The sequence below is a fragment of the Orycteropus afer genome, unplaced genomic scaffold (genome assembly GCF_000298275.1).
Source record: "Orycteropus afer afer isolate SDZICR_OR568_19922 unplaced genomic scaffold, OryAfe1.0 scaffold00077, whole genome shotgun sequence".
NCBI lineage: Eukaryota > Metazoa > Chordata > Mammalia > Tubulidentata > Orycteropodidae > Orycteropus > Orycteropus afer.
In genome coordinates this window covers 7,391,805-7,414,979 of record NW_006921664.1, presented here as the reverse complement: position 1 = coordinate 7,414,979, position 23,175 = coordinate 7,391,805, and the positions used below count along the sequence as shown (strand labels likewise).

The following is a 23,175-nucleotide window of genomic DNA, read 5'->3' as shown; positions in this document are numbered from 1 at the left end:
AGGAATTGTGGGGCTGGCGTGGGATCGGGCAGTGTTTCGTTCTGCTGTGCATGGGGTCGCTATGAGTCAGAAACGACTCGACGGCACTTAAGAACAACAACATAGAGAGTGGGAGTTACTATAATGGATAAATGTGAATCATCTAATCTTACATGGGTCTTTGGGTGATAGAAAAGTGAAAACTTCCTGAGAAATCATTATTATTTCATCACATACTTCCACAAGTAAATTAGTCACTTTCTTAAACTATAATTTTAGTTATGAGATACAAAATTAGACTTCTCATAGACATTTGAAAAATACATTCAAAAAGTTTGACATATTTAAGTACTAACATTTGTCTTATCTGGTATTTTTAAAGCAGCCCGCTTCAGTAAGTGAACACATAAACACCAATTGACATTTGCTAGTTTGAATCCTTTTATTTTGTATCCATTCCTCTGTGTGCATATAAAAATATATTATTTGCATAGACATAATTTCTGAAAGCCAAAATTATTCATCTACCACAAACAAACTTCCTTTAATTAGAATTCTAATCACTCATCAGATGGCTCTTTAATTTATTCACCCAAGAAACATTAGGTGAGTGACGTCACTCAGCATGGATGTTCTAGGGATGGCAGTGTGCAGAAGAACAAGTATACATAGTACTCGGCCTTCTGGAGCTGGCATTCTACTGGATGGACATAGATAATAAACTAGTTAAGTGAGAAACAGATAGCAAAGTAGTAAGTAAGAAGTAAATAAGGGAATTTCAAATAGTGTAAATACTATTATTAGCTTCTTTAAAACATTTGAATTAGGACTATGGTGAAATGAGTTCTTCTATGTGGCATTTTGCCTTGGTTCTTTGGAAAAACATCTTGAGATATTTTTCCCCTGAGTCCTAAGGAGTTATCTTTGCCCTAGTTTTCTTTCTTCTCCAGAGGATCTGTTAATTTTGTCCAGGTGGACTGACATTGCCCGAGTAAGTTGTAAACAACTTGATTTGATACTTTCTGTCCTGACCTGGGGTGCAGCTTGCCCTGTGATTGGTACATATTTTGCAGGGGTTGGTCAAGATTATGCAAATAAGGTTATAGCTCAATCACATCTACTACCCAAATGAAGTGTCTGTGGCCTACTGAGAGGGGATTGGTCAGTTTGTGGCCTTGGTAGGAGGGTCATGCCTTGCAACTGATGAGAAGTTTAAGATATAAGCAACCAGAGGTTTTTCAGACTGAAATATGTAAGAAGAGAAGCAGCAGGAAGAAAGAAGAAAGATGAAAGAGAAAGAGGAAGAGAAGGCAAGGAACCTCCTAAAAGAGCTGTAACGCTGGTCAAGGGCTCTAATACTAGAGATAGTGGAAAGGCCCAAAAAGGGCCCAGGGGCAGAGTTGGCAGTGACAGATGGCAGAGCCAAGAGGAACCTGTCTTCAAGGGGCTGAGAGGAAACCTGCATGGTCAAGAGAAGTAGAGAAAGCTGTCCTGCACTAAGAAGAGAGACTTTGCCTCCATGCTTCCTGATCCTGATTCTGAGTTGTAGCCTGTTGATCGTCATCCCAAATTGTACCAGTTCCTTAATAAAATGCTTACCTGTAATTATGGTCTGTGTTCTGTGTGGCTATTTCAATGAATTATCTAACCCAGAGGAATAGTAGAGAGGGATAGCTGTATCAGAATTGGAAAAAAGGTTGGAGTGTGGAGGTATGTTTGACTTCCAGCTCACAGAAATCAACCTTGGGCTGATATTGATTCACCTTATCTGCCCGGAAGTTAGATAGGTTTGGGTGACACTACTACTACTACTACTACTACTACTCCCATCATTTCACAGGGACATAATTCTGAAAGAGATAGTGATGGCATATTTTAGGAAACTGAACAAATGTCTTTAAACATGGAATGACTTATTTAGGAACTTAAACAGCATAATTACCCTATGCACTGCCAATGCTGTTTTTGTTAGCTGCTGTCAAGCTGGCCCCCATGGACAAATGACTGAAACATTGCCCAGTCTTGAACCATGACCATGATCGGTTTCAGATTAGACCACTGTGATCCATATGGTGGCTGGTTTTCAGAAATATCGCCAGGCCCTTCTTTCTAGTCCACTTTAGTCTGGGAGTTCCACTGAAACATGGTCAGAATCATAGCAACATGCAAGCCTCCATTGGTAGACTGGCACTAGATGTCACTAGATGGGAATGGAACCCAGGTCTCTCTCATGGAAAGGAAGAATTCTACTACCAAGCCATCAATGTTTGGTACATAGTAGAATTTAAAGATATCTCAAGTACATACTCTCCCTGTATTTTTTACCCTTTTTAGACTTTCTTACTTCTTTCCTTTCCTCATTCATAGTGGTTCTATAACTTTTTAGATTTCATAAAATGAAGCTTAGACACAGGAAAGCAAAGCAGTAACATCTGTCCAGCTAAAGAATGGTAAATGATGCCTGTGACAATAATTAAAGCTGATCTAAGTTCTATTCTGTAATAATGGGTCTTCCATAAGTCAGAATCAACTTGACAACAACAGTCACAAATAGGCTTCAGAGTTGGGTATAAGTGTAGTCATGTTCCAGCTTTGCCACCAAACAGTTGTGCAAGCCTTACTTATCCTTAGGCTCTCTGAAGTTATATCTTCATATTTGTAAAGTACAAATAATAAGACACCCACTACATATGCAAGGGATGCTCTTTATTACATTGGCATGGATCTGCAATAGCAGAATGATGATCCTAACGTTTTTGGACTTCAGTGGATGGAGAGTCCATCCAGGCAAAGAGATTCCAAAGCCTAACCATGCTGAGCTGGTGTCACTCAAGTCTGGCTTGGAGGAAGTGTGCCAGTCTCAGAACTCTGGCCTGGCTGTCCTCGTACTCATTCTGGTGACTATTCCTGGGGCCATGGATTTCCTTTTACTGTAACTTCATTTTGTTGAAATTATTTATTATATGGCTTGACTGGAAGTTATAGCATCAAAGTAGTAGAAATGTGAGTGAGAACATGCAACTGATATTCCCACAGGATCCTTTGTGAACATCATTTCTCTTGCATCTCTTTACTTTTTCTTCAATCTTGCTGCCTTTCCAGCTATTTTGACATTTTACAGTATCTGAAGGGCCTAGATTAGAATATGGTGCACAAAATGATCCCCATGCCATCTTTATTTATGTACCATCTTTACATATTACCCCAGCATTTTCACTGAGGACTTCTTGATCTCTCAATTTTGACCAGGTAATCTAGGCGAATGATCTTCTCCAGTACTTGAGAAAGTATCTATATCATGACTTGAAATGATCATTTCCCTCTTGCCTCCAAGAAGCTATGACACACTTCTTTATTCTCATTAGAGTTGGAAGAAGAAAAAAGACCAGCGAAGTCTGAGGAGACCTTATTACAATACCATGACTCAGGTCCATAGAATTTTCTTGGTTGTAATCTTCAGAGAAGCAGAATCTCAGGCCTTTCCTTCCACAGTGCCATTGGGTGAATTCAAATCACCAATGTTCTGGTTACCATGTGAATGCAAAGCATTTGCACCATCAGGGACCTTATTACAGTGGCTAACTTTCAAACATACTCTAAGACTCATGTTTATGTAATGACTGTTACCATGCAAGCAGAGTTATTTACTTCACCTCATGTTTTAGCACTTTATCAAACATACTAAGAGCCAAGTAGAGTGGCAGCAAATGGTATCATATTGAAAATGGTACTTACACTATTTAAAGACTAATTTGGCTACCAAGGATAATCACTGATAACTGAAAAAAGAAAAGAAAACTTTAATGGAGAATCTTATAGATAAAGTAGTGGCACTTATGATTTCTAGTAAATATGGACACAATACTACTGCTAACACTTTCATTTTCTGCACTGTTGGTGTTTTCATTAATATGAATATTCATCAGGTAGATCCATCAATTAGCAACTAAAGTCACTGTTCATTTAGAGAAACAGACAAATATGAACCCAAATACGTTTTACTAAAAACAAGACTAGTGAAAACAGCCTTTAATATGGCCTTTTAAAGGAGCCATCAGGGGTATGCAAAAATTATAGTTCAAAAAGATTGCTAGTAATTGAATTCTTAAATTATTGGTATAAAAACTTACGGAAAATGAGAGCTACAGTTTATAATCAAGGTGCTTCACTAATTAATTAGAATACTATCTAAATCTATGTCTAAAACAAGCATTTAATTAACTCAGTTCAAAAAAATAAATTATTAGAAGATAAATGAGTAAAATACCTAAAATTTACAAATTGGCTTACATTTATTCCTTATTTACCAATATCAGCCCAAGTTTGATCATTAACAGAGAGAAATATTTTATAGAAAGCAAGCTGCAAAAGTCTGTGTTTGCACCTTCACATGTAAGTAAAGACATAATGGATTGTTTTAAGGAAGTGTCAAAATGCTTCATTGTACAGCAAAGGAATATCGTCAAAATAGAGATCCTTCAAATTAAGCTAAAAATACTTGATAAGAAAACAAAGGAAATAGTCTTTTGCCAGATTTCCTCTGATAACTCTGCCTTCCCATGTCATCTGCATTTATTTTTCATTAGAGAAAAGCCCTGCTATTACTCTTTTTCACATTCCCTGCCAATGTACTCCTGTCTCTTGGAGGTAACAGTTGTGGGACAAGATGTACAGCATGACTGGTCTTTTTATTTCTGCTCGTGTTCTGTGCATGTGCTATGTATCACACCACCAGGTACGAAATCAGTTTTCCTTTACAGAGAGTTATTATTAGTGGCAGAAAGCCTTCTGGATAAAAAGATTTGGCATACTCCTTTCTCTAAGAAGTGGATTTCATCATAAATGAGTAACTGCTATTTTTGTATGGCCTACCAACTAAAGTCGAACAGAAAAAAACACCACTACCACCACCACCCTTTTTTTTTTAAATAATAATTGGCTTTGCAATATTCCATAATGATATTGTACCTGCATCCCAGTTTAGGAACAGTGTCAGGATGTTGTTTTATTCTTCTTTATACATTGTCAATCCTGCAAATACATGCCTACAGGTGCAGGCAAGTGCTGACATTTTATTAGAGAAATAAATAATGGATTCAGGTGCATACATACCTGATTGCACTTGCAGATAAGTGACCATAGGAGCCACTTGCTGAAGAGCTGCTACGGGAATTATTGAGAATCGTGACCAAGGAGTTGGGAGATGTCCTTATCATGGTCTGAAGGTCAAAGCTATGATCGGACAGTGGTGATATGGACAAGGTACGCTTCCTGCTCGGCCTGGCTGACAGCCTGGGGCTGGGGAATCTGGTGCCTGTTATATAAACAAAACAGAACCTCATTACCTCCCATTGTACTCACTAGTTGTTATTTATTGCTCCTCACCTGTGCAAAAGAAGTGAAGGATAAGAAGCCAGCAACTCACAGTGAAGAGCGCCTCTCCTCCCACTTGTGATCTACTAGCGACAATTGAGGAAATTAGGAAGAAGTATTTATCTTCCAGGGACTTACCTCTGGGGAGCTCTGTTTATTAATGTGGAGGCAAAATGATAAATTGCTAAACAAAAGAGAAAGACTTTTATGTGTTATCCTTCTCATTTCTAGTGATTTATGAATCTGACGGCTGCTTAGATATTCCCATCATTAATTCACCACAAGCAACAAAGACAGTGGTTCCCACAGTTACCCAACAACCCCTCCACACACACACCTCAACATGCAGCATTTTAAGGCAACGAGCCAAAGGAAAAAAAATGAATTAAAGTATCCTAAGACAGCAAATTCAGCTTGGTATGCCCTCATTTCCCCATGATTTGTGTAGTTATCTGATCCACGGTACACTGAAAGCTTTACTAAAACTACTTATGGGTAATTACCCTAAATCAGTAGTTCTCAATCAGAGATGATTTTGCCCCCCAGGGGACATTATACATCTGGAGACATTTTTGGTTGTCAAAACTCAGAAAGGGCTACTGGCATCTAGTGGGTAGGGCCAAGGATACTGCTAAACATCCTACAATGCACAAGATAGCTGTCCCCCATCCCAAACTACACAGCAAATACGTATCTGGACCCATAAGAGCTGAGATTGAGAAACCCTGTTCTACATGCCCCTTAATCTAAGAGTCTAAATCCCCTCATCCAAAAAAAAAAAAAAAAACTTATAATCTTGAATGTTGTTTTTGTATTTTCCAAGACGGGAGCAAAAGACCCCACAAACATGGTGATGAGATTCAATCTGCAACTAAGGCATTTTATTTTCCTCTGGAGCTTGCTTCTCCAGTGAGAACGAGTAGAGGATAAAGCATTTGTGAGAATTTTCAGCCTCCAACAAGCTTCCACCAATGGAGTTCTAATCGCTTTTCTATTCCATTTCTATTCCATTTCCCTAAATTATCAAAGTTGTTGTTGTTGTTAGGTGCCAGGTAGTCAGTTCCAACTCAGAGCAACCCTATGTACAACAGAAAGAAACACTGCCCACTCTGGCACCATCCTCTACACCATTGCCATGTCTGAGCTCACTGTTCTAGCCATGAATATCAATTCATTCATTGAGGATATTCCTCTTTTTCACTGACTCTTTACCAAGCATGATGTCCTACACATCATGTAAATAACAGTCACGATGCCTGATGACTGACTGCCATCACTTTTACCTGAAGAGTTAGAAATTAAATGTCCATTTGCATTCAATTTGGGAGCTATTAGACACTTTAAATTGAGGCATGGTGATGAATGTAACCCATAGGTCTGATCCTGCCTTTTCTAGGGTCACATTTATATTATAGAGTTATCAAACTAAAGGTTAATGAAATAATTAAAATTTAATTCCACTAGGTAAGAAGGAAATGAAGGGTTTCTACTTCATAACACAGGTATGCCTACTTACAGGGCCAGGGCTATTTCACAGTAGCCAGATAACTGAAGGAGCAGGTAAGCTTTCAGTACAGAGAAAAGACCAGGCAGTAGGTCTCTAAAAAATCCTCTGGGAACAATTCTCTTCAGAAGAAGTGGGCTTTAATGCAAGATAGCCATCCATGCTTTGAAGAGACTAGTCCCTAGAAGAGGACATCATGCTCAGTAGAGAGTCAGAAAAATAGACACTCAACAAGATGGATTTACACAGTAGCTGCAATAATGATCTTAAACACAGAAAAGATCTTGAGGATGGTGCAGGACCAGACAATGTTTCTTTGTCATACACAGGCTTGCTTTGAGTCAGAACTGACTATACAGCACCTAACAACAACAACATGCTGTGGTAATTTAGGGAAATGGAATAGAAAAGTGTGATCAATGAAAAATAAACCACAAATTAGAACTTAGTAAGTAGCATCCAATGTATGAAACTGCAAAACCAGTATGAATGACAAATTTGGTACCTACTCAGATTTCTCTTTCAGGCATATTTAACGTGAACTCCTTCCTTTACAAGAGTTTGGTTACCAAATGACTTAGGTCATATTAGTATAAAAACAGCAATCCCTAATATGTGCACATCATTTAGTATTTAAATTAGTATTTACCTTTATGATGACACCTGCCTTAGAGGTATATTTCATCAAAGAGGTTTTTCAGTTCAGAAATACATTCTAATTTCCAACAATTCAACAGTAAATCATATTTATTGTCAATGTCCATAGACTCTCAGGTGGTCATCTTTTTCAAAGAGACTAGGTGACTACTGCAGAGTTCTAAATAACAAGATACTCAAAGTAGAGCTGACCCCTAGAATATCTATTATTTTTAAATCACTAACAGGCGCTCTGGTAGTATAGTGCCTAAGGCACTTGACTCTTAATCAGAAGACTGGTGGTTCAAACCCACCAGCCACTCCTCTGAAAGAAGGTTGGGCAATCTACTTCTGTGGTGTAATCACCTCGGAAACCCAAGGAGGGGTCACTATGAGTAGGGTCCTACTTGACCGCACATAACAACAACAACGTCCTTTAAGATCACTGTAGACCCAAAGGGACAATCAAAGCAATAAACCAGTCTTTTTAAATTCTAATGTGTTACTTGTTAAATGAGGAGCTGTGGTAGCATAGTGCCTAAAGCACTTGACTGCTAACCAGGAGGCTGGCGGTTCAAACCCACCAGCCACTCCTCGGAAGGAAGATGGGCAATCTACTTTCATAGTGATACTGCCTCAGAAACCCAAGGAGGGGTCACTATGAGTCAGGTCTGACTCGATGGCACATAACAACTTGTAAACATGCTCCCTCACTGCTGGCTGAAACTGATAATGCTCACTGGTGGAATATTTAAAAGTCTTGTGTTCATCTGAATCTAGTTAATCCCAGTTTCTACCATTACAGAATCCTGAAGATCTGTAACAATGGATCTGAGTGAACAGCTCATACTATCTTGAAATTGGCAGTGTAGCTGGGAATCCAGTAGGTTGTTGTTAGCTGCCAACAAGTCAGCCCTGAATCATGGTGACCACACGCACAAAGGGACAAAACGTTGCCCAGTCCCGCGCCATCCCCATGATCAGTTGTGGAATGAGCCATTGTGATCCACACAGTTTTCACTGGCTGATTTTTTGTTGGTACATTGCCAGGACTTTCTTCCTAATCCATCTTCAGTGGAGTCTGGAAACTCCACTGAAACCTATTGAGCATCCTTAGAATTGTGTAAGTTCCTAATAACAGATGGGTGTTGACTGTGCATGAGGGGCACTGGCAGGGAATCATCTCTTGATTTAAATTCCAAGTAACCATCTCTTATGTCCTATTTAACTAAATCTCTTTCAATTATTTTAGAGGGAAGAATATAACACTTTCAATACTTTCCAACTGTTGAAAACGCTCATCCTAAACACTTCATAACCAAGCAAAGGACATGTTGTTGCTGTTGTTGTTGATGTTGTTAGGTACTGTCAAGATGGCTCCAACTCATTGGAACCTTATATACAAGAGAACTAAATACTGCCCAGTCCTGTGCCAGCCTCACAATCCTTGCTATACCTGAGCCCATCGTTGCAGCTACTGTGTAAATCCACCTCATTACGGCCTTCCCCTTTTTCACTGACCCTCCACTTTACCAAGCATGACATCCTTCTCCAGGGAATGATCACTTCTGACATTGGTGACCAAAGTAGGTTAGACAAAGTCTGGCCATTCATGCTTCCAAGGAGCATTCCAGCTGCACTTCTTCCAGGACAGATCTGTTAGTTGTTCTGGCAGTCTACATTACTTTCAATATTCTTCACCAACACAGCAATTCAAAAGCATCAACTCTTCTTCGGTCTTCCTTATTCATTGTCCAGCTTTCACATACATATGAAGTGACTGAGAATACCATAGCTTGGGTTAGGCACACCTTAATCTTCAAGGAGACATCTTTGCTCTTCACCACCACTTGAAAGAGGTCTTTTGCAGCAGATCTGCCCAATGTAATACATCGTCTGATTTCTTCACTGTTGTTTCTATTGGTGTTGATTGTGAAACCAAGGAATATGAAATCTTTGACAATTTCAATCTTTTCTTCATTTATTGTGAAGCCGTTTATTGGTCCAGTTGTGAGGACTTTCATTTTCTTTATGCTGAAATGTAATCCATACTGCAGACTTTAGCCTTTAATCTTCACCAGTAAGTGCTTCAAGTCATCTTCACTTTCAGCAAGCAAAGCTGTGTTGTCTGAATATAACAGGTTGTTAATGAGCCTTCCTTCAATCCTGATGCCACGTTCTTCTTCATATAGTCCAGCTTCTTTGATTATTTGTTCAGCATACAGATTGTATAAGTATGGCAAAAGGATACAACCCTGATGCACTCCCTTCCTGATTTTAAACCACAGAGTATTCCCTTGTTCTGTTCGAATGACAGCCTCCTGGTCTACGTACAGGTTCCTCATGAGCACAATGAAGTGCTCTGGAATTCCTATTCTTCTAAACATTATCAATAATTTGTTATGATCCATACAATTGAATGCTTTTGCATAGTTAATAAAACACAAGTAAACATCTTTCTGGTATTTGCTTTCAGCCAAGATCCATCTGACATCAGCAATGATATCCCTCATTTCACATCCTCTTCTGAATCCAGACTGCATTTCTAGAAGCTCTCTGTCAATATATTGCTACAACAATTTTTGAATTATCTTCAGCAAGATTTTACTTGTGTGGTATTAATGATATTGTTTGATAATTTCCACATTCTGTGGGCTCACCTTTCTTTGGAATGGGTACAAATATGGATCTCTTCCAGTCAGTTGGCCAGGTAGCTGTTTTCCAAATTTCTTGCATAAAAAAGTGAGTGCTTCCAGTACAGCATCTATTTATTGAAACATCTCAGTGGTTATTCTGTCATTTCCTGGAGTCTTGTTCTTCGTCAATTCCTTCAGTGCAGCTTCGACTTCTTCCTTCAGTACCATTGGTTCTTGATCATATGTCACCTCCTAAAATGGATGAACATCAACCAATTCTTTTTAGTATGTTGTTGTTGTTGTTATGTGCCATAAAGTCAGACCCGACTGATAGCAACCCCTCCTTGGGTTTCCAATGCAGTAACACTACGGAAGTAGACAACCCCATCTTAGTGACTATGTATTCCTTCCATCTTCTTTTGATGTTTCCTGCATCATTCAATATTTTGCCCATAGAATCTTTTAATATTGCAACTTGAGGCTTGAATTTTTTCTTCAGTTCTTTCAGCTTGAGAAATGTTGAGTGTGCTCTTCCTTTTGGGTTTGCTAACTCCAGGTCTTTGCACATTTCATTATAATAATTGACTTTGTCTTTTGAGCTGCTCTTTGAAATCTTCTGTTCAACTCTTATCTTTTCATTTCTTCCATTTGCTTTAGCTACTCTCTGTTCAAGGGCAAGTTTCAGAGTCTCTTCTGGAATCCATTTTGATCTTTCCTGTCTTTTTAATGACCTTTTGCTTTCTTCATGGATGATGTTCTTTATGTCATCCCACAATTCCTCTGCTTTTCAGTCATTGGTGTTCAATGCATCAAACATATTCTTTAAAATGGTCTCTAAATTCAGTGGAAATATAATCAAGGTCATATTTTAGCTCTCATGGACTTCTTTTAATTGTCTTCAGCTTCAATTTGAATTTGTATATGAGCAGTTGATGACCTGTTGCACAATCAGCTCCTGGCCTTGTTTTGGCTCAAGATATTTAACTTCTCCATTGCCTGTTTCCACAGATGTAGTCAATCTGATTCCTCTGTATGTCATCTGGTAAAGTTCACGTGTACAGCCATTATTTATTTTGTTGAAAAAAGGTATCTGCAATGAGTAAGTCATTGGTCTTGAAAAATTCTATCATGCCATTTCCCACATCATTTCTATCACCAATGCCATATTTTCCAACTACTGGTGATTTTTTTGTTTCCAACTTTTGCATTCCAATCACCAGTAATAATCAACACATCTTGATTGCATGTTTGGTCTATTTCACACTGCAGAAGTTGGTAAAAATCTTCAATTTCCTCCTCTTTGGCTTTGGTGGTTGGTGTGTAAATTTGAGTAACAGTGATATTAACTGGTCTTCCTTGTAAGCATATGGAAATTATCCTATTACTGACAGCATTGTACTTCAGGATAGATCTTGAAACATTCTTTCTGACGATAAATGCCATGCCATTCCTCTTCAAACTGTCATTCCCAGCATAGTAGATCATATGGCTGTCTGATTCAAAATGGCCAAACCAGTCCATTTCAATCTTTATGCATTCCATTTCATTTTTTACAACTTCCAGTTTTCCTAGATTCATACTTCATGCATTCCATGTTCTGATGATTAATGGATGTTTGCAGCTGTGTCTTCCCATTTTGAGTTATGCCACATCAGCAAATGGAAGGCTCAAAAGCTTTACTCCATCCACATCATTAAGGTCAACTCTACCGTGAGGATGCAACTCCTTCCCAGTCATACTTTGAGTGCTTTCTGACCCGGGGGGCTCATCTTCCAGCAATATATCAGACAATGTTCCAGGGGAATTCATAAAGTTTTCCAGTACTATATCAGACAGTGTTTCACTGCTATTCATAAGGTTTTTACTGGCCAATTCTTTGAGAAGTCGACAGCCTCTTCCTTCTTCCAATTCTGTCTTCGTCTGAAACCTGTCCACCATGGGTCACCCTGCAGGTATTTGAAACACTAGTGGCATAGCCTCCAGCCTCACAGCAACATTCAGGCCATGGTAGTATGACAAACTGACAGTGGTTAAACAGGTAACACAGAAGACAGTATTTCAAGACAGTGATTTGGGATCCTCTCTTGCAAGGAGCTGCCAGGCACAAGGTGAGCATTTTCAAAACAGCTGAAAAAGAAGTGGTCTAATTCTTCACTGATGATACAGCTTCATTCTTATATACAATCCTAAGAACTCTTCTTGCTCCAAAACAGGTATCTCCAATCTGGCTTTCTGCTAATTGTTTTGTTTCTCTGTTCTAATAAAAAATTCTGACAAAGAAAAAGGAGGTTTCTTTTTATGTGATGAATGATAGGACATCTAAATTCCTACTTAATGACAATCAATTTACCATATACTGAGGCAAATTAAAATTCCTTTAATTAGTTTTTACAAAGTAAAAGGGTAGCTTCATCCTTTATTTAGATAAAAACTGCCACTGCCTGACTAGACATATTCTCATCAAAATGGGAAGGCTGACCTTCCAAGGATTCTCTCTTATTTTAATTCTTTATTTGCAGATTTTAAATAACTAATTTGCATAATAAAACTGAACTGTATTTTTTTTTCAACAATCCCTAATTGAAATGTGGTTTTGATGAATCTGAAATGTAAACTTTCTACTCTACAAAGCCAAGCAACAAACTCCTGCAGAAGACGTGACACATTTCTTTTACTTTGTGTGTGGTAATGATCTCTCCAGGGGAAACAAACACAGGCTTATGTTTCCATACACTGAGGCAAAAGTAGTTGCTTGGGGTCAGTTCTGACTCATGGCAACTCCACATGTGTCAAAGTAGAACTGTGTTCCACACGTTTTTCAATGACTGATTTTTCAAAAGCAGATCAGGCTTCTGAGGCTTAGGCCTCTAATGTTCTGGTTAGCAGCTGAGCATATTAAAGGTTTGCATCACTCAGGAACTACCAAGGAAACTAAGGCTGTAGATTTTACTATCCACTACCAGAGAGCTAGAGCCACTGGGCAGTGCAAACAGTTAATGTGCTTGGCTACTAACTCAAAGGTTGGAGGTGCAAGTCCATCCAAGGACACCCCAGAAAAAAAGGCCTGGTGATCTACTTCTGAAACATCAGTTGCTGAAAACTCAATGGAGCACAATTCTATTTTGATACACATGGGTCACCATGAGTCAAGAATGACTCAACTTCAAGTGATGGTGGTAGCCAGGAGCTGACAAATGCATCTTTTGTCACAAGAGGAATCTCAATAGACTACAAATGGAAATGCACAAGTTCATTGTTGCTACCAGGAAACATGAACAAAACTCAAAGCATAAGCCTTACTCAAAGCTATATTATTATCATAAACTAAGGGCAGTGAGCTTTCATTGACATATAACAGATGTCTGCTTAAAGGACTTGAGCAAAGGAGAACTCTTAGATGCTCTAGAAAGTGATAATCATAGATTAAATAGTCTATACATCTAGATAAGTGACCCAAAGGAATCATTACAAGCCTTGCTGTTGTTAGTTGCAATGAAGTCAGTCCTTGACTCAAGGTGATCTCAGGCACAATGGAATGACACTACCTGATTTGGGATCATCTTCATGATTGGTTGCATACTGGGCAACTGTGATCCATAAGATTTTCCTTGGCTGATTTTTAGAAGCAGATTGCCAGACATTTTCCTAGTTCATCTTCCTCTGATGAACTAGGAAACTCTACTGAAGCCTGTTCAGCAGTATAGAAACACACAAGCCTCCACTGATAAACTGATGGTGCCCATGCATGAAATGCATTGGGCAGGATTGAACCTGGGTCTCTGGCACAGAAGGCAGAGATTCTACCACTGAACATAAGCCTTGAGAGACCCAAAACGAAGTGATATACAATGCATCAAAAACTCCATTTTCTATCACTGCTACGTACTAAAATGAAAGGGGACCCTTCTGTTTTGGACACCTTGGTTTGGTTTTGGTTTTTATCCCCGTGAATATAACTATGCTGATGCTCTCACATATTCTGTAGCAATAAAAAACTCTTAGTGAGATATCATATTTTAATATAAAGAAAACACATAAGGCAAAAATATATCATTTAACATAAATAATATTAAAACCAAGTACAGGTCTTTTTTTTAAATTAATTTTAAGTTAATTAAAAGTCAATCTACCTATTAAATCCATTCCCTTCTTTTGTTAATAAGATAATGGGGCAGGATAGTTGTTTGGCCAATTCACACAGAACTGCCAAAGGATAATCACCTGTACCTTCCAGTTTACCAGTATTTCTGAGCTAAACAGGGAGTCCCAATATGGACAAATCTGTGGAAGTTTCCTAGAAAGCAAAAGGAACTCTACCAGAGCATCAAGTATTGATCATTCCTCCTCCGTTGGTTTGAAAATTCAAACAATTACCCCATTGCTCTATCTTCTTTCAGTTTTATGAAACAGCATTTGTCACCCCAAGGACTGGAGAAAATCGCCCTTCACTTACTATCCATGGCATGAAGATACTCCATGTGGATGGCCCCGGCCCCAGCAGTGGCAGCTGATGGAATGATGTCTGCGTAGGGGCTACGTTGGCCTGCCAGCAGAGCCATTTGGTGATAGTATTCTGCTGGGCTGACTCCAGCATGTGGAGCTAGAAAAGGAGACAAGAGAGGTACAGTGACTAGTTGGAGAAGGTCAAGGAGAAGTTTTTCTTGAGACACCCCAAAGTTCATGTGCCATATAGCCACTTTTTTTAATGGCTCATGATAGCAAAATTTGTTTAATTCTGACTGTGCTTTCACTGAAGCCTATTCAATAGCTTTTATTCAAAACAAGAACAAGAGGAAAGGAATAAAAAAAAATAGAATACATTACAAAATTTTTCATGTTCACTTAAAGAAACCATTGACAGTTGAAAATGATTCACATGTTTATAGGTATATTACTCCTTCCCATTTTGCCACCCCTCAATAAAATACTTTGCTATATCAAGTCACTGTATGTTCACATGTCTTAAAGAGTAGACAACTTAGACAACTCTGGTATCTTTCCACACTTAAAATACTTCCTTAAGCTTCTTGAAAAGAGTCTCTGAGTTAATTCTCAGTAACATAAAGAGCCTGGTTTAGAACTGGAAAAAGGCAGGACAGCTTTAATAACATGCAACTGAGTAATAAGGTGCAATTGTGTGTTCCACAGTTTAAGAGTTGTTTTTTTTTTTTTTTTTTTACAAATCAAAAGGAAAATACACTTACCAATGTGGAGAAGGAGACAGCTTCATAAGCGTGAGATGATAATTGGTTTCTACCTGCCAATTTATGTATAAAAGCAGGCAAGATACTGTAGCAGTTCTGAGGGTGGCGTGAAGATTCAGGGAGACCTGGGTTCAAATCCCAGCTCAACTACTTACCAGGGGCATGAAGTTGCTGGGAGCAATTAATAAAATAATGTACATAAGATGTTTGTTGTTTTTGTTGTGTGCCATTGAGTCGATTCTGACTCATAGTGACCCTATAGGAAAAGAACAGAACTGCCCCATAGGTGTTCCTAGGCTATATACTTTTAAGGGAACAGATCACCTGCACTTTTCTCCCACGGAGGTGCTGGTGACTTTGAACTGCTGACCTTTTGGTTAGCAGTCGAGAACTTAACCATTATGCCACCAGGGTTCTTTCATAAAATGCTGAACACATAGTATATAATCAGTAAAAGTTTGCCTAATTATGTAGAAACACAGTTTAGCAATAGGGCTATGTTATGTTTGACCTTAGTGCCATATGCTTTTTCATCTAGCACACAGGGCAAAGATATAGAAAAAGAAATCTTAGATTTGAACAGAAAAATATTAGTGACATTAACTGTATTTGACTGAGTATTAATTATGAGGCAGGAAAAGGAAAGCAGATCAATCAATCAATGAGAGAATGTTTTTATTCAGTTATCTTCCAATGCTGCTGAAAGGAGATGATAGGCATGTTTTTCAGTAGACTAACAGAAGGTACCACTTTCCACTGGCCCAACTAAATTTCCATGAGCCAGGCAAAATTCCAAATCCATTGCTAGCTACCTTCTCCATTCCTCTCTCCCTGCCTGTTCACTATTGTACCTCTCTGTTAATCATCTTCATGACTCCCAACCCCTCCACGGAGACAATGCTCCATTTCTCCTATTGCAAAATCAAATGCAAAGCAGAACTAGCTTAATTTTATTTTTAAAATATGAATCTTGCCTAAATGGCAAAACGTATTCCTTAGGTCCAAGTATATTCACTGTTCCAAATAAGGAGAAAAAAATGAGCCAGCAGTTGTTGCTTGAGGACAGTTATTCCTGGAAGTCTCATTCAGTTGTTGTTTATTGAAAGACTTTATGCAGCTTCCTACCACACTAACTAGCCATAGAAAGCATTTATGTGGAGAATATGGACAGTTCTCCAAACTCACATCAAACACGCTGCTCACTGAAAAGGACTACATGGTATTTCTCTCTGCTTTGAAATAAGCAGTAGTCACATGTCATCTGTCACAAAGAACTCGTAACTCACTATCTGCAATTAATAATGCTTACACAATCCCACACCTCAATTCAGGTTCCAGTAATTGTGGGAAAATGAATTTGTATGTGCACATGAGATGGGAAATATTTTTCCTGAATCAAAGGAACAGTTTATAACTTGACAGTCTGGGAATACACAGCTCCACTTAGAAAGAGTCATGTGAAAAGGAATTAATTGGCAACCTGATAGAACCAACAGTGATTTGATCCTTGAGATACTAAAAGGAGCATCATGTACTATGAATTAAAGTCTAAGTTCACTTTCTTTTCCCACAACCTTCCACTCCTAGTTTGCAGATGGCACAGGTCTGAGCCTTTGTGTTTTCGAAGACCTAGCTACTTAGAGCGTGGCTCAGCACTGGTATTACCTGGGGATTCTCAGAAATGGGAAATCTCAGGTCCCATCCAGACCCAGTTGAGTCAGAATCACATTTTAACAAGATCCAGGTGATTCACAAGCATATTATGGTCTAAGACCAAACCCACTGCTGTTGAGTCAATTCCAACTACAGCAACTCTATAGGACAGGGTGGAACTGCTATAGGGTATAAAGCTCTATAGAAGCAGACTGCCACATCTTTCTCCCACAGAGTGGCTCAAGGGCTCAAACTACCAACTTTTCAGTTAACAGCCAAGTGCTTAACCACTGCACCACCAGGGCTCCTTACAGTTTGAGAAGCACTGCTCAAATAGATACATGTATATAAATATGCCTCTTACACATACAGAGAAGAGGGTACATCAGAAGCTGAACAAAACACTCGGCTTATTCATGCACACTGTGTGAATGGTGACAGAGCTGGTCTAAATACATGTGGAACACAGAGTAGAACAGTGGTTAAGAGCTAGGACTGTGGAGTCACTGAGATCTGGCCACATCCTTCCACTACCACTGACTAGCCACAGGACCATCAGTTTGCAAGTCATTTGGTCCCTCTGTGCATTGCCATCCTCACCTGAAAATGGAGAAAACAACACAACTAACCAGCTGCTGCTGATTCTGACTCACAGAGATCCCACATGTGTCAGAGTACAATGGTGTTCCACAGGGTTTTCAATAGGTGAATTTTTGCAAGTAGACAGCCAGATTTCTCTGGGTGGACTCAAACTTCCAACTTTTGGGTTAGTAGTTGAACACATTAACCACTCAGGGACTCCATTAACCTCATAGAGAAGCTGTAGTGTTGCAATGAAATAGTACTTTTATAGCATGCATAGCACGTGGCAGATACCTATCACACATTCGACTGATTATATACAACGTCCCTGGTGAGGTAGGCAATGCAAGAGTTGGTGATACAATCTCTAGAAACAGAATCACCCTGAGACTTACCATCAGTGGGGCTCAGCCCCCGGGCTGCTGAGATCATAGACAGTGATGGGCTGCTGTGCAAGGATCGGATGTAGTCCATGTAAGGGTTAATGTAGGGATGCGGCGGAGTGAAAGGGGACTCGGATGCTGCAGTGGGGTTCCGGTGTGGGGAGATCCTAATGAAGGGGAGGTCCGAGTACGTTGGGCTACTAGATAAGGCAGAAGGCCTGAGTAAAAAGAAAATCAGACATGAGAGGTATGCATGAGACAAGTATCATCATAAGCAGAGGCTCTCTGAAAGAAAATGAATAAGATTTTAAGCAGCCCAAGATGTCTTGGGAGGGGGGAGGGGGGTGGAGAACAAGCATATCCATTTTCAGTATTATTATGTTAAAATCATGGTGACAAACTGCAGGTAGGATGCTACTATGCAATATTTGGCCAAAGAAAATTGAACTTTCAGAAATTTCAAAGAACTCTGAATATAGGAAAATAAAGACCAGTGCCTGACTTCTCCCATGAGAAAAAATTCCCAAAGACAGGCATTTGAAGCTTAAGGTGGTCGCTGCTATTATATTTTCCATTTGGCTCTGACATATAATGCATCAACATAAAATTTACCTCTTACTATCATGGTCCTGTACTTAAAAAAAAAAAAAAAAAGAAAGAATGCAATCCCAAATGTGTCTGGTCTGGAAGTCTGACCATCTACATGGCAGAGCTTCCCACAGATAAAGAAGGAGACTAATTGCAAAAGTCTGTAAGACATGTGAAGTCCGATACTATCCATGCATGCACTTTACTGCTCAGGGTCTCGCGGTTGTGATAATCTTATGATCTGAGTATCACTGGAAGGGGGCAACTTCACCTCCCTGTGAGGCAACACTAAGAATCAGCTTTCTGCTCACTCTAGCTTTTCATGTAGCATCCTTATTAGCCAGGTTCAGTGAGGAATAAGTAATTAAGCACTCCTGGGGTTAGAAAGTTGGAAAAGACTGAGGTTTTGATCAAGCTAATGCCTTGGCTATAATGAGGTAAAGCTAAAATGTAAGCTTTGGGGTGATGAAAAAAATTCTAAAAAGTACCTTGCTGTAATACTCTGGTCTGCTCTTTGGGATTCCTTTCCACCCTGAAATCCCTAGGACGGCCATTTCTAGAATGATCAATCTGTGTGGCCACCTCACCACCTTGTTCCTGCTATGAAAAAATGTTTTGTGTGGATAATCCAGTGAACTGGCTGGGGCAGACTAACTACCCGTGCTCTCCGTTTTTCTCATTCACGGAGGGAATGGTCATAAAAAGGAGAGGTCGCGATAGAGACAGATAGACCAAGAATGGCAAATTCTTCTTATGCCACTGGCTTAGCAGTGGAAATGAAAAGACAGGGAATGCATTTTCTCCTCGTGTCCCTCCCAGAGCAAACATGTGCTGACTGCTGGGCCTGGGGCCCCATCACCCTGTCAGAATATAATCTTGGTAGAAGCCAGTTCCACTAAGTGCACAGCTCAGGCCCTGAAATAAATGAAACCAAAGATCAGATAATGAATTTTCTCTCAATAGAAAATAAAAGAGGTTGAAATATGGGAGTAAAGGATTTTCTCACTTGCTCCTTTCTCATCTTTCATTTGAACTCAAAAAAAAAAAAAAAAAAGAATCTTCTTCCTCTTTTTTTTTAATTCAGAGGCTACTTTTGGTGAAGTCAAAATAAAAATCCAGTGTTCTAAATTTACATGTGAGAAGAGTGAGCAGTCACCACTAGAAAATAGCTATTTCTTTTCAAAACAACCTGAAGCTTTCATATCCCCTCAGAAAGTAATAAAATTGTTCATATTTAAATAGAAATAAGCATAACCTATTAATCTATTCTATTTCAGCTCTTTACTGTAAAACAAGTGAGCTCTGTGCTGATGGTGAAATCATTCCTTAATATCCTTTTAAACATCTTTGTTACTTTAAAGGACACAGAGAATGTTCAAATTCATTAATCCATTTTCTACCAGAAAGGAAAAGCAATCCTTCCAACTGGATTTAAAAGTGATTATTATAAAACACAAACTTATTTGTACAAATATGCTGAGAGGCCACCACAGCAGACATGAAGAGAAGTAGATGTTTCAAGAAATCTTGGAGATTATATTTCTTAGATAAACTTTCAGGACAATGGTAGTTCAGGGGTAGAATTCCTGCCATCCATGTGGGAAAACCAGGTTTGATTCCTGACCAATGCACATGTGTAGCCCTAACTCCTCTGTCACTGGAGGCTTACATGTTGCTATGATGCTGAACAGGTTTCAGCAGAGCTTCCAGACTAAGATGAACTTAGGAAGAAAGGCCTGGAGATCTACTTTCAAATATCTACCAATGAAAGCCTTATGGATCACAGCAGTCCAATCTGGTTGTATGGGGTCATCATGAGTCAGGGGTCAATTCCACAGCAGTAAACAACAGCAAGACAAGATTTTGGGATCCCTGAAAAACTCAGTCTGAAAAATAGGAATGAAAAGGCAGTAATGGCAATTTCATTTCCTACTGGTTTTGTTAGGAGCTCTGGTAGCATAGTGCCTAAGGCACTTGAACCACCAGCCACTTCTTGGAAGGAAGGTTGGGCAATCCTACTTCCGTAGTGATACCACCTCGGAAACCCAAGGAGGGGTCGCTATGAGTCGGGGCCAACTCAACGGCATACAACAACAACAACAGTGTTTCTGTTAATTTAGGGAAAAATCCAGTATTTTTTTTTTTTAAAGTCCAGATTTGAGAAAAGTAGTAAGAATATTCCCAGATGCCCAGATTCTACTTTAAAGAATAATGCTTGTGAAAATTAATCAGCATCTAGAAAAACATGAAAATTATAGTGTTCAGGCTTGGACAGTCATCAGTATCAAAGAAAGCCAAAGAAGCTTGGAGATTAGGTTGACACTCCCAGAAAACTATGTGCAAGTTTGATGTCAGCATTAGAGCTTTCACTTCAATTTGACTTATTCCCCAAAGGATACCCTGGGTGGTGCAAACGGTTAATGCATTGAAAGGCTGGAAGTTCAAGTCCATCCAGGGGGGTGGCTTGGAAGAAAGGCCTGGTGATCTACTTCTGAAAAATCAACCACTGAAAACCCTGTAGAGCAAGTTCTACTCTGACACACATGGGGTTATGATGAGTCAGAGTGTTTTTGTTTTGTTTTTTGTTCTTAATTTCTTCAAAAAGAAATAATTATTAAGAGAGCTTCTGATGAACAAAGAACTAAAACCTGTTCACATCTCTGACAACAACTTGTTGTTTTTATATGCCATTGAGTTGGCTCCAACTCATAGTGACCCTATGTACAACAGAAAGAAACACTGCCCAGTCCTATGCCAGCCTCACAGTACTTGCTATACTTGAGCCCATCGTGGGAGCCACTGTGTCAATCCATCTTGTTGAGGGCCTTCCCCTTTTTCACTGACCCTCCACTTTACCAAGCATGATATCCTGTCCAGGGAATGGTTCTTTCTGACAACATGACCAAGTAGATGAGACAAGTCTGGCTATTCTTGCTTCCAAGGAGCATTCCGGCTGTACTTCTTCCAGGACAGATTTGTTACAAACACTAGACCTCTATTTCTTCTTTACACACTAGTAAGATCATGTGGAGAAAAAGTCAGGAACATTCACTCGATCATTAATGTGAGGAGCCCTGATGGTGCAGTTGGTTAAGTGCTTGGTTGCTAACCAAATGGTTGACAGTTCGAACCCACCAGTGGCTCTGCAGGAAAAGACAGTGGCAGTCAGCTTCTGTAAAGTTTTCTGCCTTGGAAACCCTATGAGGAAGTTCTACTCTGTCCTATAGGGTCACTATGAGTCAAAAACTGACTCAATGACAATGGGTATCATTATTGTGGTCACCCATATTCATGCTTGTCCCTTCCAGAAAGATGATGCCAAGGAGGTATGGAACATCTATTTCCAAACTGAGTAGCTGGGACATAGTCTTTAGACATGAATACAAATAAGAAGATATAAAATTAATTGGCCTAAAGAATAAAACATCTAGTAATCAGAGGCCATCCACCTTCCACTATGTGAACAGAAAAATTCTTACTAAGAGGTGTTGCATAGCAGAGCAGTGGAACAAGGAAAGGGCACAGGTTCTGCAAAGAACTCATGTGGCATGAGTCTAGCTCAGCTCCTAGCAGTGGTACAACCTCAGCCACAGTACCCATCCCCTCCCTTTACCCTAAAGGTCCAATAAGGAAAAATACTTTCCTCACAGGGTATCTTGAGAAGCTAATGTGCATTGAGCCTTTGTTGTTGTTAGCTTCTGTCATGAATTGGCTCCCAATTTGTTGTGACTCCGTGTGCACCAGAATGAAATACTACCAGGTCTGACACCATCCCCATGATGGACTGGAGATTAGACAGTTCTGATACATATGATTTTCATTGGCAGATTTTCAAAAGTAGATCACCAGGTGCAGTGTAATAAATTATTTAGTATGGCTTTTCTACCCATAAGTCATTGTAAACTCAGTGGTGGAATGAGCAACTGAGGAGCTCCTGATTGTAAATGTTATCTACCTGGGTTATTTCTGTTGGGCGTAGCACAATGCAATGTTACGGGAGGCTTGCTCTCAGGTGCTTAGAATTCTGTTGTTATGATTGGTTGGTTTGGCCACTCTGCCAAGCTCAAAAGGAGGCCTCCTGGAGGCAGAACTCTCTCTGCTGGTTGAGGAAGATGTGCTACTGAAAGAGACATGTGCTGCTGGGAAAGAGACTCAAGAGACACATGTTGCTGAGTAAGACACCGAGGGACATGCATTGCTGGGGGAGAGATTGTGAGAGACTTGGCTGAGAGACGGTGGGCTGGGAGAAAGACTGAGCATTTTTCCTGAACTTGAATTGTAGCCTGGCGCTTCCCTAATAAACCCTATAATCTGTGAGTTCTGTGTAGCCACTGCAGTGAATTATCAAACCCAGGAGAGAGGTGGTGGGTGCTTTGGGAGGAATGGCTGGAGAAAGGGCTGGAGGGAGGCAGCAAGTCTGGCCTGGCAGGAATAGGCCTTGGGCTATTGATGGTGATTCTGTCTTCCTCTTGTGGGATTAGAGGAGGTCAGAACATGTGGCCTCCTTGTCCTTTTTGCACCAGGCCTTTCTTTCTAGTTCATCTTAGTCTACACTCTATTAAAATCTATTCAGTATCATAACAAAACATAATCCTCCACTGATGGATGACAGCTGGTATGAGGTGTAAGAGCTGGGA

The 23,175-nt window shown here is 39.6% G+C and overlaps 1 protein-coding gene across 1 annotated transcript in view; it reads right to left on the bottom strand.

Moving 5' to 3' along the window:
- The window catches only part of GLI3 (GLI family zinc finger 3), a 365,028-nt gene that overhangs the window by 94,063 nt on the left and 247,790 nt on the right, over positions 1–23,175 (bottom strand). Inside the window, exons 4-6 of the mRNA XM_007941238.2 lie at positions 17,963–18,168; positions 14,582–14,728; positions 5,092–5,293 (exon numbers count right to left, since the gene is read on the bottom strand). Of these exons, the coding sequence (XP_007939429.1) occupies positions 5,092–5,293; positions 14,582–14,728; positions 17,963–18,168 (555 nt within the window). The remainder of the gene's footprint in view (positions 1–5,091; positions 5,294–14,581; positions 14,729–17,962; positions 18,169–23,175) is intronic.